The sequence below is a fragment of the Panthera onca genome, chromosome B4, assembly GCF_046562875.1.
Source record: "Panthera onca isolate mPanOnc1 chromosome B4, mPanOnc1 haplotype 2, whole genome shotgun sequence".
Taxonomy (NCBI): domain Eukaryota; kingdom Metazoa; phylum Chordata; class Mammalia; order Carnivora; family Felidae; genus Panthera; species Panthera onca.
The window spans coordinates 11,056,444-11,072,978 of NC_138345.1; the positions used below are offsets into that span (position 1 = coordinate 11,056,444).

Consider the following 16,535-nt stretch of genomic DNA (forward strand, 5'->3'; position numbering starts at 1 on the left):
AGAGGGAAACACAAAGGGTGCCATCTCAAATTGCCCAGATACCCAGTTGAATGCTCTCATGGGAACCAAAGATCAACACAATTAGTACAACACCGGGGTACTCATCTTTAGGAGATTCAGATCCAGGGTGCCCAAGACCTTAGTCAAGAATGATACTGAATTTGGCTAAGGGGTCTTGGTTAGAAATCAGATACAAAGAAGCAAAGTTGACTTGTTCTACCCTGGAAATTAGCAATATTAAGAGAAAGGCAGGGCTTTTTTTTAAACCCATCCCCCAATTCACAGAGTTACCTGAATTGTTAGATGGTAGGAACTATTGCGTTTTTGCACCCAGCCCCTGGCCTGGATGCCTTTTGGAGCTATCTATGTGAATGTTTTGGGATTAGTTTGACAAAGATACTGGAAGCACATTCTAGGGCTTTTCTTTGAAGAAAATCAATTTTTTTTAGGATTCGTCCTTTAATGACCGTTTTATCTCAGGAGGAAAGATACAGTAACAATGACAGTAACAAAATAAATAGTAGTTATTACATACCAGGCACTCTTCAGCACTTTATATGCAGTAACTCAGGGAATCTTTACAACATCACCAGGAGGTATAGGAGCTATTATCCCAGTTTTATAGATGAGAAAACTGAGATTCATAACTTTACTAAGGTCACAGAGTGAGTCACAGAGCTAGGACATGACCTCTTTCCTATCAGCTGGACTCCAAAGTGTGGGTTCTTAACAGCCCAGCCAAATCATCTCTGAGTATGTGGGCTGCCTCCCCACGCAGGCAAGAGGACTTGGAGGTGGGCTAATGTCCATTGGGGTCGGCTAGCCAGCTTCATCTGTCTTCTCTGCCTCAGGGAAGCTTGTGGGCTGTGCCGTCATCCATGTCAATGGAGACAGCCCAGAAGAAGTGGTTCGGGCCACACAACTGGCTTTTGAATACCAGCGCCAGTTCCGGAAGGATGTGATTGTTGACTTGTTATGCTACAGGCAGTGGGGCCACAATGAGCTGGATGAGCCCTTCTTCACAAATCCAGTCATGTACAAAATCATCAGGTATAATTATAAATCTTCGTTGAAGATCCCCTTACTCCCACAGGGCTTGCATTTTTTTAAATTATTTTTATTAGACACTCTGAAGTGGGGCGACCAACTCCCTGGGTTGCCTGGGACATGAAACTTTCAGGACTGAAACTGGGGTAGTCCTGAGCAAACTGGGATGATCATCCTACGGATCCCGGGAAAGCTCCCCAGAGTCTTCAAACTCCACACGTTTACTCTATGAATAAATGAAGGCAATTTACCAATCTCACTGAGGTAGGAAGACTGGGGCAGAGCCCTTAGCCCGAAGCTACTTAGTTTGTCACTGACAGGATCAGAAATAGATCCTCTGTGATTCACGTGGTGCCTCAGCAAGAGGCAACATGATGGATTTTAAGGAACCTAGAGAACTCTGCTGTCCAATATGGAAGCCACTACCATACATGGCTACTGAACACTTGAAATGTGGCCATTCCTGCTGGAGATGGGTTGTGAGTGTAATGAACACACCAGATTCCAAAGACTTTGAAAAAAAGAATGTAAACTATCTCAATAAGAATTTTCATGTTGATAAAGTATTAAAGTGACTATATTTTGAGTAAACTGAATTAAATATGTCATTAAAATTCATTCCACCTGTTTAATTTTAACCTTTTCTAACGTGACCACTAAGAGATTTTTAATTACATGTTGGCTGGCTCTGCATTTCTCTTGGACAGCATTGAGACAGAAAGTTAATGAGATGGAGGGGAACGTGTTCCTTTGGAATTTCCTTTTTTGATACTAGAAATTACAATAGAACCCCCTCCCCCACTTTATTTCCTCATAGATATAAATTAAAGTAGAGAAAGAAATTTGGTGACACTTCATAGGTCTTTCTGGTCAGAGGTAGCACCCTGCTCTTGGAAGAACAAATCTGGGTTCTCTGTTTAGCTTTGAATTTAGCTGCTGAGTGACCACATGTGGCTCAAGGCCCCATTTAAAAAAAAAAAAAAAAAAATCTATCCAGTCCATCTGTCACTTTTGTCATGATTAAATATGATAAAATATGTGAGCAAGATTTGTTGTTTAAAGTATTACTTGAGCATAGATTGGCATTATTATTGTTGTAAAACCGAGATACTGATTATTATAGTTTCCGGATTATTAAAGCCACCTGAAACAGATGTTGGTGACTTTGAGTTCAATACTGTTTGAAATAAAGTGGTAAGACAATGTAGGTCAGTCTTGTAAATAACTTTCCAGAATGTACCAATTCATAGAAAAACTCTACTAATTATTTCTACCTTGATGTAGATAAAAGCTTATAAAGATGAATCTTATTTTTTTGCTTGCCTGCAAGAAGTTGTTACTCACCATTGCCTTAAAAAAAAATAATGCATTGGAGTGAAAGGTACATAACATAAAATGGATCATTTTATTTTTTATTTTATTTATTTTAATTTTTCTAATGTTCATTTATTTTTTGGAAGACAGAGACAGAGCATGAGCAGGGGAGGGGCAGAGAGAGGGAGACACAGAATCCGAAGCAGATTCCAGGCTCCATGCTGTCAGCACAGAGCCTGACGCGGAGCTCAAAATCATCGAGCTGAATCATGACCTGAGCTGAAGTCGAACACTTAACCGACTGAGCCACCCAGGAACCCCTAAAATGGATCATTTTATTTCTATTTTATTTATTTGTTTATTTTACATTTTTTTATTTTTGAGAGACAGAGCACAAGTGGGGGAGGGGCAGAGAGTAGGGGAGACACAGAATCTGAAGCAGGTTCCAGGCTCTGAGCTGTCAGCCCAGAGCCTGACGTGGGGCTTGACCTCACAAACCGTGAGATCATGACCTGAGCTGAAGTCGGATGCTTAACCGACCGAGCCACCCAGGTGGCCCATAAAATGGATCATTTTAAAGTGAACAATTCAGAGGCATTTAGTACATTGACAACGTAGTACAACCACCCCTTCTATCCAGTTCCTGAACATTTCCTGTGTGGCTTTTTATAGTGACGTGGCTCTGTGATGCCTTGGACAACTAGTGTATCTGTCACGCTTTGGTTTTTACAAACCCGATTGACTTTTCTCTCCTCTCTCTTGGACAGAGCCCGGAAGAGCATCCCAGACACCTATGCAGAGCACCTTATTGCCAACGGACTCATGACCGAGGAAGAGGTGTCGGATATCAAAACCTCCTACTATGCAAAGTTAAATGACCATTTAACTAACATGGCCCACTATAGCCCCTCGGCCACCAACCTGCAGGCTCACTGGCAGGGCCTGGTCCAGCCGGAGGCTTCCATTACAACCTGGAACACTGGTGTGCCCCTAGACCTCCTGCGATTTATTGGCGGGAAGTCCGTGGAGGTGCCGGAGGGACTCCACATGCATAGTCACCTTCTGAAGATGTACGTTCAGGTAGGGAGCATTAGAATTTCCAGTTGTCGTTTGTTTGTCTTGTGCAGCAAAGAAATTCGTGTTGATCTGGTCTTTTCGGTTCAGCTAATGAATTTGACATTTATTGCATGCCACTAGGTTCTAGTGATGTTTTGGTAGTGATGCTCTCTTAAGTCAGATTTGTCTACTTATGCTCTTTTCTCTCTTCTTTCCTTTGTATACACAAACAGGTTCTGGTACTGATAGTCCATTCAGGTTTTGTCTACTTCTCATTTTCCTCGATTTACTTACTCATTCATACATGTTTAATACATGTACATGCACTACATGCACATTATCAAAAATACAGGACAGAAATACCTGTTTTGATTTCTCTGATTAGTGAGCAGAAAACACTTTCATTTTGGGGGCCAGCTTGAATAAAAATAAGTACACATCAACAAACATACCCCCAAAGGCAACCATTTGCCCTTACACACCTTGATGTTTCTTACATATTGTCTCACGTTAAAGATAGATTGAAACTGGGGCTCCTGGGTGGCGCAGTCGGTTGAGCGACCGACTTCAGCTCAGGTCACGATCTCGCAGTCCCTGAGTTCGAGCCCCGCATCAGGCTCTGGGCTGATGGCTCAGAGCCTGGAGCCTGCTTCCGATTCTGTGTCTCCTTCTCTCTCTGCCCCTCCCCCCTTCATGCTCTGTCTCTCTCTGTCTCAAAAATAAATAAACATCAAAAAAAAAAAATTAAAAAAAAAAAAAGATAGATTGAAACTTTGGTTTGCCTGGGACTCGGGAATTTCCTGGAACGTGGGATTCTGCATGCTCAAAGTGAGGGAGCAAAAGTCAAAGGCCTTCGTCTTTCTTAAACTTGGATAGAGGCACTTTGTCCTCTGAATGATTTTGAGATGCTTACTTCATTTCCAGTTTTTTTATTTATTTTAAATGCTTATTTATTTATTTTGAGAGAGAGAGAGAGAGAGAGAGAGAGAGAGCGAGCAAGCCAGCAGGGGAGCGTCAGAGAGAGAGTGAGAGAGAGAGAATCCAAAGCAGGCTTCTTGCTGTCAGTGCAGGGCCCCACTTGGGACTTGATCTCACAACCGTGAGATCATGACCTGAGCTGAAATCAAGAGTTGGACGCTTAACCGACTGAGCCACCCAGGCACCCCTAGGCTTTTATTATAGGTACAGAGATTCTTAAAATAATCTGTGTACTTACCATCCAGGTGAAGAAATTGAATATTACAAGCACAGTTCTCTGCGTGCCCTCCCTGGTGCCGTCTCCTCTCCATTGTGCACAGGCTTAACCACTAACCTGAGTGCCTGCTAGTTTTGCCTGTTTGAAAACCTATAATTGCTATCTTACTCTCATCTTTCCCTTCTGCACTTTCTGTTTTAATATAACATTATAATTTTGATCCATACTGTTGTTGCATTACATTTTGTGAACTCAGTGTGGAAAAGGGTATAGACTGTTAAAAGTGTCTTTTTTTCTCCTCTGCTTCTGTTTTTTGCAGTCCAGACTGGAGAAAGTGATGGATGGAACAAAATTAGACTGGGCTACGGCAGAAGCTCTTGCCTTGGGCTCATTACTTGCTGAGGGTAAGACATTTCTGTTTAGTTGCACAACTGGTAGGGATTGCTTTATATGACACTTGATGTATGTGACCCCTGCAGTTCTGAGTAAAACTATCTCCAATTGTTTTCAGTAACTAGAGAGGTTCTAAAATGTGTTAGCTTTTCTTCTTCGACGATATTATTTAATCTTCAGGATAAGTCGTGTTGGTGACCTTCATCAAAGAATAGACTATAGAACATTTCTTGCTAGGAAACAAAGGGCCCTGTGCCGGATGAATTGGAAAGATATTTTCCTCCAAACATTGTAGGGCAAGCAATGACTCTCCATTCTTGTATGATCTTGCCTTACACAGACTTTTGAATATAGGGCAGATATATTTTATTTTTTTATAATTTTTTTTAATGTTTATTATTTTTGAGAGAGAGAGAGAGAGACAGTGTGAGCAGGGGAGGGGCAGAGAGAGAAAGGGAGACACAGAATCCGAAGCAGGCTTCAGGATCCCAGCTTTCAGCACAGAGCCCCACTTGGGGCTTGAATCCATGAACTGTGAGGTCATGACCCAAGCCGAAGTTGGACACTTAACTGACTGAGCCACCCAGGTGCCCCAGAACAGGTATATTTTAATGTGGTTAATCTATTGCTAAGGGAAATTCTCAGGATGAACTGATGTGTAAGAATTCAGCATCACCATGTGTTGTTAATACTTAGGTTATTCACGGGAATCTGTTTTTTTTTTGTTTTTTCCTCCTTGCTTGCTTAAGGTTTTAATGTCCGTCTGAGTGGGCAAGATGTCGGCCGTGGAACTTTTAGTCAGAGGCACGCCATGGTTGTTTGCCAGAACACCGATGACACCTATATCCCTCTGAACCATATGGACCCAAATCAGAAAGGGTTTCTAGAGGTAGGATGTCTTAGTGTCTATTGTAAAACCCAGGTGCTGATAATTATAGTTACAGGATTCTTAAAGCAGCTAGAAACAGATGTCAGCAACTTTGGGTTCAATCGTTTTAAAAAAAAATTTAGGGGCACCTGGGTGGCTCGGTTGGTTGGGTGTCCGACTTCCGCTCAGATCATTATCTCGCAGTTCAGGAGATCGAGCCCGCATCAGGCTCTGTGCTGACAGCTCAGAGCCTGGAGCCTGCTTCAGATTCTGTGACTCCCATTCTCTCTCTGCCCCTCCCCTGCTCTCTCTCTCTCTCAAAAATAAATAAAAACATTAAAAAATTAAAAAAAATTCCAGTATAGTTAACATGGTGTTTTATTAGTTTCAGGTGTACAATATAGGGATTCAGCACTTTCATACATCACCCAGTGCTCATCTAGTGTATCTTTTTTTATTATTAAATATAATTTATTGTCAAATTGGTGTCCATACAATACCCAGTGATCATCCCAACAGGTGCCCTCCTCGATGCCCATCACCCACTTTCCTCTCTCCCCTATCCCCCATCAACCCTCAGTTCTCAGTTTTTAAGAGTCTCTTATGGTTTGCCTCCTTCCCTCTCTGTAACTTTTGTTTCCCCCTTCCCCTCCCCCATGGTCTTGTGTTAAGTTTCTCAGGATCCACATATGAATGAAAACATATGGTATCGGTCTTTCTCTGCCTGACTTATTTCACTTAGCATAATACCCTCCCTGTTCCATCACATTGTTACAAATGGCCAGATTTCATTCTTTCTCATTGCCAAGTAGTATTCCGTTGTATATATAAACCACATCTTCTTTATCCATTCGTCAGTTGATGGACATTTAGGCTCTTTCCATAATTTGGTTATTGTTGAAAGTGCTGCTAGAAACTTTGGGGTACAAGTGCCCCTATGCATCAGCACTCTTGGATCCCTTGGGTAAATTCCTAGCAGTGCTATTCCAGAGCAGCTGCACCAGTTTGCATTCCCACCAACAGTGCAAGAGCGTTCCTGTTTCTCCACGTCCTCGCCAGCGTCTATAGTCTCCTGATTTGTTCATTTTGGCCACTCTGACTGGCGTGAGGTGGTATCTGAGTGTGGTTTTGATTTGTATTTCCCTGATGAGGAGTGATGTTGAGCATCTTTTCATGTGCCTGTTGGCCATATGGATGTCTTCTTTAGAGAAGTGTCTATGTGTTCTGCCCATTTCTTCACTGGATTATTTGTTTTTCGGGTGTGGAGTTTGGTGAGCTCTTTATAGATTTTGGATAGTAGCCCTTTGTCTGATATGTCATTTGCAAATATCTTTTCCCATTCCCTTGGTTGTCTTTTAGTTTTGTTGATTGTTTCCTTTGCTGTGCAGAAGCGTTTTATCTTAATGAGGTCCCAGTAGTTCATTTTTGCTTTTAATTCCCTTGCCTTTGGAGATGTGTCGAGTAAGAAAATGCTGCAGCTGAGGTCAGAGAGGTTTTTTCCTGCTTTCTCCTCTAGGGTTTTGATGGTTTCCTGTCTCACATTCGGGTCCTTCATCCATTTTGAGTTTGTTTTTGTGAATGGTGTAAGAAAGTGGTCTAGTTTCAATCTTCTGCATGTTGCTGTCCAGTTCTCCCAACACCATTGTTAAAGAGACTGTCTTTTTTCCATTGGATATTCTTTTGCAAATCAATTAATATGATACATGACATTAATAAAAGAAAAAATAAGAACTGTATGATTCTGTCTATAGATGCAGAAAAAGCATTTGACAAAATACAGCATCCTTTCTTAATAAAAACCCTTGAGAAAGTCGGGATAGAAAGAAAATACTTAAACATCATAAAAGCCGTTTATGAAAAGCCGACAGCTAATATCATCCTCAACGGGGAAAAACTGAGAGCTTTCCCCCTGAGATCAGGAACATGACAGGGATGTCCACTCTCACCGCTGTTGTTTAACATGGTGTTGGAAGTGCTAGCATCAGCGATCAGACAACAAAAGGAATCAAAGGCATCAAAATTGGCAAAGATGAAGTCAAACTTTCGCTGTTTGCATACGACGTGATACTCTACATGCAAAACCTGACAGACTCCACCAAAAGTCTGTTAGAACTGATACATGAATTCAGCAAAGTCGCAGGATACAAAACTAATGTACAGAAATCAGTTGCATTTTTATACACCAATAATGAAGCAACAGAAAGAGAAATAAAGAAACTGATCCCATGCACAATTTCACCAAGAATCATAAAATACCTAGGAATAAACCTAACCAAAGATGTAAAAGATCTGTATGCTGAAAACTATAGACAACTTATGAAGGAAATTGAAGAAAAGAAATGGAAAAACATTCCATGCTCACGGATTGGAAGAATAAATATTGTTAAAATGTCAATACTACCCAAAGCAATCTACACATTCAATGCAATCCCAATCAAAATCGCACCAGCATTCTTCTTGAAGCTAGAACAAGCAATCCTAAAATTTGTATGGAACCACAAACGACCCCGAATAGCCAAAGAAATATTGAAGAAGGAAACCAAAGCAGGAGGCATCACAATCCCAGACTTTAGCCTCTACTACAAAGCTGTAATCATCAAGACAGCATGGTATTGGCACAAAAACATACACATAGACCAATGGAATAGTATAGAGACTCCAGAAGTGGACCCACAAATGTATGGCCAACAAATCTTAGATGAGCCTACTCTTAATTCCCTTCACCTACTTCACACATCCCCCACTGGTAAAACCATGCCCCATTGGTAAAACCAGTTTTTACAAGTGGTAAAAACTGGTTACCACTAGTTTCTTCTTTAATAGTCTGTTTTTGTGTGTGTCTTTTTCTATTTGTTCATTTCTTTTGTTTCTTTTTTTTAATTTATTTTTTTATAATTTAACTTTATTTTTTATTTTTTAAAATTTACATCCAAATTAGTTAGTATATAGTGAAGCAATGATTTCAGGAGTAGATGCCTTAATGCCCCTTACCCATTTAGCCCATCCCCTCTCCCACAACCCCTCCAGCAACCCTCAGTTTTTTTCTCTATTAAAACCATGTCTTTTATATGAAGGACCCTGGGAGGAACTCCTGCTTGCTCTTGGTACTGCTCCTGGTACTGACTGAGTTGACTGAGCAGTGGTTTGTCTCTATGGTGTGTGTACCGTGAATTCTGCAATTGAGCCACATTCTTCTGTCAGTAATGGCTCCCAGGAGGAGGTGGAGGCCACTGACCTCTGGTGACTGTAAGCCACCAGGCTGTCTTTCCCCTTTATTCTGTGTCTCAATCTTTATCTTTTTTCTCTCTATGTACATTTACATCATCACATGGTACATCATATATATTTATGAGCCATCTCAAGTATGTTTTGGAATAAATAAAAGGATTAATAAATCCAAGAAATGAAAGTAGATATGTGTATACATGAGTACAGATGACAGTGAATGCTTAGGAGAAGGTGCAGAGAATCTACTTGGGAAGTCAGGAAAACCTTGGGAGGGGAAGCCAGATTTGAACTGGGCCTGGAAGGACATGAGGAGTTGCCTAGTCTGATGCCTATAGAGAGAACATTCCAGGTGGACACCATAATACCTACAAAGCCTGTGAAGTGAGAAGACAGGAACTACAAATAGCTTCATGTGACTGGAGGTTAAGTTGCAAAGTGGAAACAGGAGTCAGGAAGAGGAGACTGGCCAGACTCCCCACCTTGTGAAAGACTTGGAATGTTATGTAAGCCGGAAACCATGGGGGAATTTTGAACAGGTGATCAGATTTTTGTATCAGAAAGAACCCTCCCCATGGTACTTTGGAAGCTGAAGATGGATGAGAACTTCAGATGGTGTATCCACCCAGCTTTATTGAGGTATAATAGGACAATTTCTTTTTTTCTTTAAAACAATTTTTTAATGTTTATTTATTTTTAAGAGACAGTGTGGGTGGGGAGGGGCAGAGGGAGAGGGAGACAGAGAATCCAAAGCAGGCTCTGCGCTGTCAGCACAAATCCTGACATGGGACTCGAACCCACGAACCATGAGATCATGATCCAAGCCAAAGTTAGACACTCAACCGACTGAGCCACCCAGGTGCCCCATAATAGGACAATTTCTAAGGAGGTTTCTCAATAGTCTAGGCAGGAAATCACATGGACCTGAATTAGGGCAATAGCAGTGCAGACAGAAGATGGGACCAGATTTGAGAACATTTACCAAACAACAGCTATGGGACTTAGCGGTAGATGGAGGGAGTGAGGAAGACTAGTCTCGCTTATCTCCTGGCGTCCTGACTTGGACAATTGCTATATTATGGTGATACTCACCCAAATATAAAGAGGGGGAACAGGTTTGGTAAGGAAAGCTGATGGATTCAGTTTTGAACATTTGACTTTGAGGTGGCTGAATAAGATACAAGTTTCTGTCCATTACAGAAAGGCAATTAGATATGTATGTCTGGACTTAATGAAGGAATCTTATCTTGAGATACAGGTTTGGATATCATCAGGGTGAAGTGATTGAAACCACAAGGGTGGGAGAATCTCCCTGGGAGAGAGCAGAATGGGAAGAGGGCCAAGGGATAGGGTCCTGGGAAAAACAGCTTCTAAGGGGCTGGCAGGGGAAAAGTATTTCCCTAGAGAGCATCCAGAGGAGGAGGAGAACAGGGAGTCACTGTGTCATGACCTGAAGAAGAAAGAAGTCAAATATGAGGAAGAATAACATGGCCATTGGATTTAGCCACTGGAAAGTCAAGAGTTGACTTCACGTACAGCTATTTTAGTGGAGCAGTGAGAACAGAAGCTAGACGCTACTAGCTTAAAGGGTAAAATTCCCACAAATGGTGAGATCATGACCTGAGCTGCAATCAAGAGTCAGACACAACCGACTGAGCCACCCAGGTGCCCCTATTTTATTATTTTTTAGATTGAAGTATAGTTGACACACAAAGTTGTGTTAGTTTCAGGTGTACAACATAGTGGTTTGACAGGTCTATTTGTGTTATGCTTTGCTCACAAGTGTAGCTACCGTCTGTCACCTAACAAAGCTATTACGATATCATTGATGATGCTCCCTATGCTGTACCTTTCATCCCTGTGACTTACTCATTCCATGGCTGGAAGTCCGTACTTCCCACACTCTTCCACCCATTTTGCCCATTCCCCGCTCCTCCTCCCTCCACAATCACCAGTTTGTTCTCCGTGTTTATGGGTCTGTTTCCACTTTTGTTTGTCTTTTTGTTTCTCTTAAGCACAATCATATAGTTTTTGTCCATCTCTGTCTGACTTGTTTCACTTAGCATCGTACCCTCTAGATCCACCCATGTGGTCATACGACTGAGTAGAATCACGTTGCGTTTAATTGTCCTCTTTTGCCTCCTCAGAGATCTAATTTTGTGTTCTGCTTTTCTTTTTTATCTTAACATGCTGTGACGGTTCTTTTGATTTATTGTGCAGATAGGATATTAGAATAATGGATTCTAACCAAAGGTAGGCCTTCTTTTGGTAACTTTCCCCCTTTGCTTTGTGATATGTTTTTTAAAAGCTTGTATGACACAGTTTTACTCTAACCAATCAAGGTAGATCATCTAAGAAGTTAATTTTGCTTATCCTTAAAGATCACTTTTACTGCCCACGTTGCATTCTTCTCCTCCTTTCCTTGTGCCACCTTCCCCCACATGCGTCACTCACAGGGGGCAGTAGATGTCCTTTCTCGAGAAATGAGGAGATAACTGGAAAGAAAGCTCCCCTCTGTGCCCTTCCTCCTTTTTGAGAGGTTTGTGACGCTTTACCTTGACTGATCTATGTCCCCAGCTTTCCTTGCAATGACAGTGTTTCTGTTCTTTTCCTTTGTATTAATTAGATCAGCAACAGCCCGCTGTCAGAAGAGGCTGTCCTGGGATTTGAATATGGGATGAGCATCGAAAGCCCCAGGTTACTGCCCATCTGGGAGGCTCAGTTTGGCGATTTCTTCAATGGTGCTCAGATCATCTTTGACACGTTCATCTCTGGAGGTGGGTGTCAGCATATGCATGTGGAATGGTGTATAGCACCAGCCTCGTGGGGAAACATGAATGAGACGGGGCCATAACTGCTCTACCACAGCCCCTCAGGAGAGTTAGGGGCTGCCCTGCCATCTCCTGGGGCATGGCAGCTATTGGATGGTTACAGAAGCTGCTGGAGGGCTAGGGGCCACTCGGTCACTGTACAGGCAGCACTTTCTCCAGGGCAGTGTGCTTGGCTGTAGGGAGAAGGGCATGTACCTGCCAGCTCCTAGGTGGTTTGACTTTGCGGTCTGCACTTGGGGCATGTTGCATAACTGTGACATGAATACCGAGCAGGCAGTGGGGACATAGTAGAGATTTGTGGTCAGAGTGAATGGCAGCCTTGAAAATCCACTTCCCTCGGGGCGCCTGCGTGGCTCAGTCAGTTGAGCTTTTGACCTCGGCTCAGGTCATGATCTTGCAGCTTATAAGTTCGAGACCCATGTCACAGCTCAGAGCCTGGAGCCTGCTTCGGATTCTCTCCCTCCGCCCTTCCCCTGCTCATGCTCTGTCTCTGTCTCTCTATCTCAAAATTAAATAAAAATATTAAAAAGAAAAAGAAAGAAAGAAAGAAAGAAAGAAAGAAAAGAAAAGAAAAGAAAATCCACTTCCCTCAACCCAAGGATGTTCAACTATCTGAAAGCTGGTAGTGGGACATCTTTATTTTTTTGTTTTGTGTTTAAAAAAATTTTTTAAAGTTTATTTATTTTGAAAGAGACAGAGACAGTGTGAGTGGAGGAGGGGTAGAGAGAGAGGGGGGGAGAGAGAGAGAATCCTAGGTAGGCTCAGCACTGTCAACACAGAGCCCGACCTAGGGCTCGAACTCACGAAACCATGACATCATGACCTGAGCCAAAGAGTCAGAGGCTTAACTGACTGAGCCGCCTGGGCACCCCTTGTTTTGTTTTGTTTTGTTTTGTTTTGTTTTGTTTTGTTTTGTTTTATGAGAGGGCACATGTGAGCAAGGGGCTGACAGAGAGGGAGAGAATCCCATGAAGGGCAGAGAGGGAGAAAGAGAGAGGGAGAATCCCATGAGGGGCAGAGAGGGAGAGAGAGAGAGAGAAGCAGGTCTCACCGGAATCAGGGCTCCAGCTCACCCACTGGAAGAGGGGCTGGAACTCACAAACCCTGAGATCGTGACCGGAGCCAAAGTTCAATGCTTAACTGACTGAGCCAACGAGGTGCTCCCTTATTGTTTTTAATAATCATTTACAAAAGCAGAACGTACTTATTATAAAAATCAGAGTATGTAAAGTACAAGTGTGAGTCCCCATCACCCCATTTTCGGGGGGTAACCAACCCCTTTGGATTCTTTGCACTCCAGTCGTCCCTCTGGCCGTGTTTCTCTGTGACCTTGTGGTTGTAGGGAAGAAAAGTGCCTTGAGGAGACTGGACTTTGACATGGCCAGAGACTATCCAGAAGTGTCCACACTTGCAGCCTGAGGACAGTGGGCTGTGTTGTAATTGGTGCTGTGGGGGGAAGACGAGAGCCACCAGTGCTCAGTAGGAGTCGTGCTGCAAAGGAAGCAGAGTGGCCCATGCTGTCCTTGAAACCGGTACATTCACCTCGTGATTTGTCTCTCATCTGCCACAGCCCGTTCAGTGAGTGTGTCATATAGGGGTTCAGCCGGTAAGATGGACATTGTCCTCCTAAGCGCGTAACACTGCTGGAAAGCACACAGAATGGAAAAACGACTCTAGGGGATCAGACGGCAAAGTAACGTTTGTGTCACTACTCACGTCACATCAGACGGTTCTGTTCCTGCTTCGGAGAGTTCTCACTCCCTGTCACGTGCTTTCCCAGGGGAGGCCAAGTGGCTCCTTCAGAGCGGCATTGTTATCCTGCTTCCCCATGGGTATGACGGGGCTGGACCCGACCACTCCTCTTGTCGCATAGAGCGTTTCTTGCAGGTATGTCCGCTCCCTGCTTCCTAGGTGCTTTGAAAGAGACCTACCTCCCGTGAATACTTAATATGTACCTTAAACTGTAAGGCCTTGTAGTATCTGAATGAAACGGGTTTAATGCACTGCCAGTATTCTTTATCAACATGATGCCTTGGGTATATTAGTGTCGTGGTTTTATGGCAAAAAAGTGGTTCTTGTATGGAAAAGATCAGTGGTTTCTAAACCATGCTGATAATGAAAATCATCTACAGAGCTTTTTGTAAATAGAGATCCAGGGACCAACACCAGATCAGATTCTTCAGAGTGTGGCCTAGCCTGTATTTTTACCTAAAAAATTATTTTTGAGTAACTATAGTATTTTTTATAAAGTGATTCATGATCATTAAAAAATGTTTCAATAATCATGCAGAAATAACCACAGTTAATATTTGGTAAGGATCATTACCTATGTCTTTTTATGCATATGACTTCCTAGTATTAAGAAAATTTTCAAACATACAGAAAAGTTATAAAACTTTACAGTGAACATTCATATGCCAATCCCTTAGATTCTACCACTAATATTTTATTATACTGTACTTGTTTTTATCACATTTACTCATCTATCATTCTTCTATCTATAAATCTGTATTATCTGCTGATGCATTTCAGGGTAGATGGAGACGTGTGTCCACGTACAGGTCACAGATGTGTAATCTGTACACATTATCCTAAGTGCATGAATATCATTAGTTATTTTAGCATATGTGCAGATAAATGTATAGCTAGATGACGGTTTAGTCTACTGTAGAACAGTAGATAGATGGATAGTTATGTTGATAGGTAATAATACAGAAAAATGATTTTATAAAAAGTGGATTACAGAAATAAATAAACTGAAGGTTAGTTAAAGACTGCATGTGAGGGGCGCCTGGGTGGCGCAGTCGGTTGAGCGTCCGACTTCAGCCAGGTCACGATCTCGCGGTCCGTGAGTTCGAGCCCCGCGTCGGGCCCTGGGCTGATGGCTCGGAGCCTGGAGCCTGTTTCCGATTCTGTGTCTCCCTCTCTCACTGCCCCTCCCCCGTTCATGCTCTGTCTCTCTCTGTCCCAAAAATAAATAAAAAACGTTGAAAAAAAAAAAAAAAAAAAAGACTGCATGTGAAATACAAAACTACAGTTTTGGGAAGAAATATAGGACGAGTATGCGGAAGACATCGTTTGGGAGTCATGAGTATACAGATGGGTTTCCCTTAGGACAGCCGTGTCCTTATGATTCAATTAGATGATCGGAACATTTGCTTATTTCTTTCATTTCACTCCCAGATGTGTGACAGTGTAGAAGAGGGGGTGGATGGAGACACAGTGAACATGTTCGTGGTACACCCAACTACTCCTGCACAGTATTTCCACTTGCTCAGGAGACAGATGGTCCGGAATTTCCGAAAACCCCTCATTGTTGCTTCTCCGAAGATGTTACTCAGGTTCCCTGTAAGTAGAAACAACTGGTTAGGAAGCCTTTCTCCTTCTGTCGTTTTTATATGCATTTGCCTTTATTTTCTGTATCTAATGTTACTTATTTAAAACGTTTTGGCCTTTTAAAAATTTTGATTCCAGTTAACACAGTGTTACATTAGTTTCAGGTGTACAATATAGTGATTCAGCACTTCCATATACATCACCTGGTGCTCATCATGACAAGTGCGTTCCTTAATCCCCATCACCTATTTAACCCCACCCCCCCCCCCCCACCTCCCTTTGTGTCTCATTGTATTTAAACAGAAACATCTAGGGGCGCCTGGGTGGCTCAGTTGGTTAAGTGTCCAACTTTGGCTCAGGTGATGATCTCACGGATCATGAATTCGAACCCCGTGTTGGGCTCTGTGCTGACAGCTCAGAGCCTGGAGCCTTCCTCAGATTCTGTCTCCCTCTCTCTCTGCCCCTCTCCTGCTCGCGCTGTCTCACTCTGGCTCTCAAAAATAAACATTAAAACAAATTTTTAGAAACATCTTTTAATTTTAATTTTAATTTTTTTAATTACAAAAAAATTTTTTTAACGTTTATTTTTATTTTTTTTGAGGTAGAGAGAGACAGAGCATGAATGCGGGAGGGTCAGAGAGAGAAGGAGACACAGAATCTGAAACAGGCTCCAGGCTCTGAGCTGTCAGCACAGAGTCCAACGCGGGGCTCGAACCCACAAAATGAGAGATCATGACCTGAGCCAAAGTTGGACACTCAACCGACTGAGCCACCCAGGCGCCCCCAAAATTTTTTAATGTTTATTCATTTTGGAGATAGAAAGAGAGACAGAGCATAAGTGGGGGAGGGGCAGAGAGAGAGAGAGACCCAAAATCTGCAGCAAGCTCCAGGCTCTGAGCTGTCAGCACAGAGCCCGACGCAGGGGCTCAAATTCACTAACTGTGAGATCGTGACCTGAGCCGAAGTCAGATGCTTAACTGACTAAGCCACCCAGGAGCCCCTGAGACAGATATTTTGAAATGGCAACGTGAAAGGGGCCAAGTCATAATACACATTAATTTATTTCTAGAAATATGTACACCTGGGATTCTTCACCCAACTTTCACTGTACTTGCAAGATTGTCACCTGCTCCCTCAATCATGGCTCTAAAAGAGTATAATCATATTAAATATAATATATGTATGTTACTAAGTATTGAATGAACTATCGGAAATTTTATTGAGAATTTCTTTTGCTGTTTGTAACTGAGAGTTAGATTTAATTCTGGCC

At 42.4% G+C, this 16,535-nt stretch overlaps 1 protein-coding gene across 2 annotated transcripts in view; it reads left to right on the forward strand.

Annotated features, from left to right (window-relative positions):
• DHTKD1 (dehydrogenase E1 and transketolase domain containing 1) overlaps positions 1-16,535 on the forward strand; it is a 52,903-nt gene that overhangs the window by 29,167 nt on the left and 7,201 nt on the right. The window contains exons 7-13 of one of the 2 annotated variants that reach the window (XM_078450433.2): positions 852-1,050; positions 3,129-3,441; positions 4,932-5,016; positions 5,755-5,894; positions 11,725-11,875; positions 13,710-13,816; positions 15,113-15,277. In XM_078450433.2, the coding sequence (XP_078306559.1) occupies positions 852-1,050; positions 3,129-3,441; positions 4,932-5,016; positions 5,755-5,894; positions 11,725-11,875; positions 13,710-13,816; positions 15,113-15,277 (1,160 nt within the window). The remainder of the gene's footprint in view (positions 1-851; positions 1,051-3,128; positions 3,442-4,931; positions 5,017-5,754; positions 5,895-11,724; positions 11,876-13,709; positions 13,817-15,112; positions 15,278-16,535) is intronic. The other variant, XM_078450434.2, reaches the window with a different exon arrangement.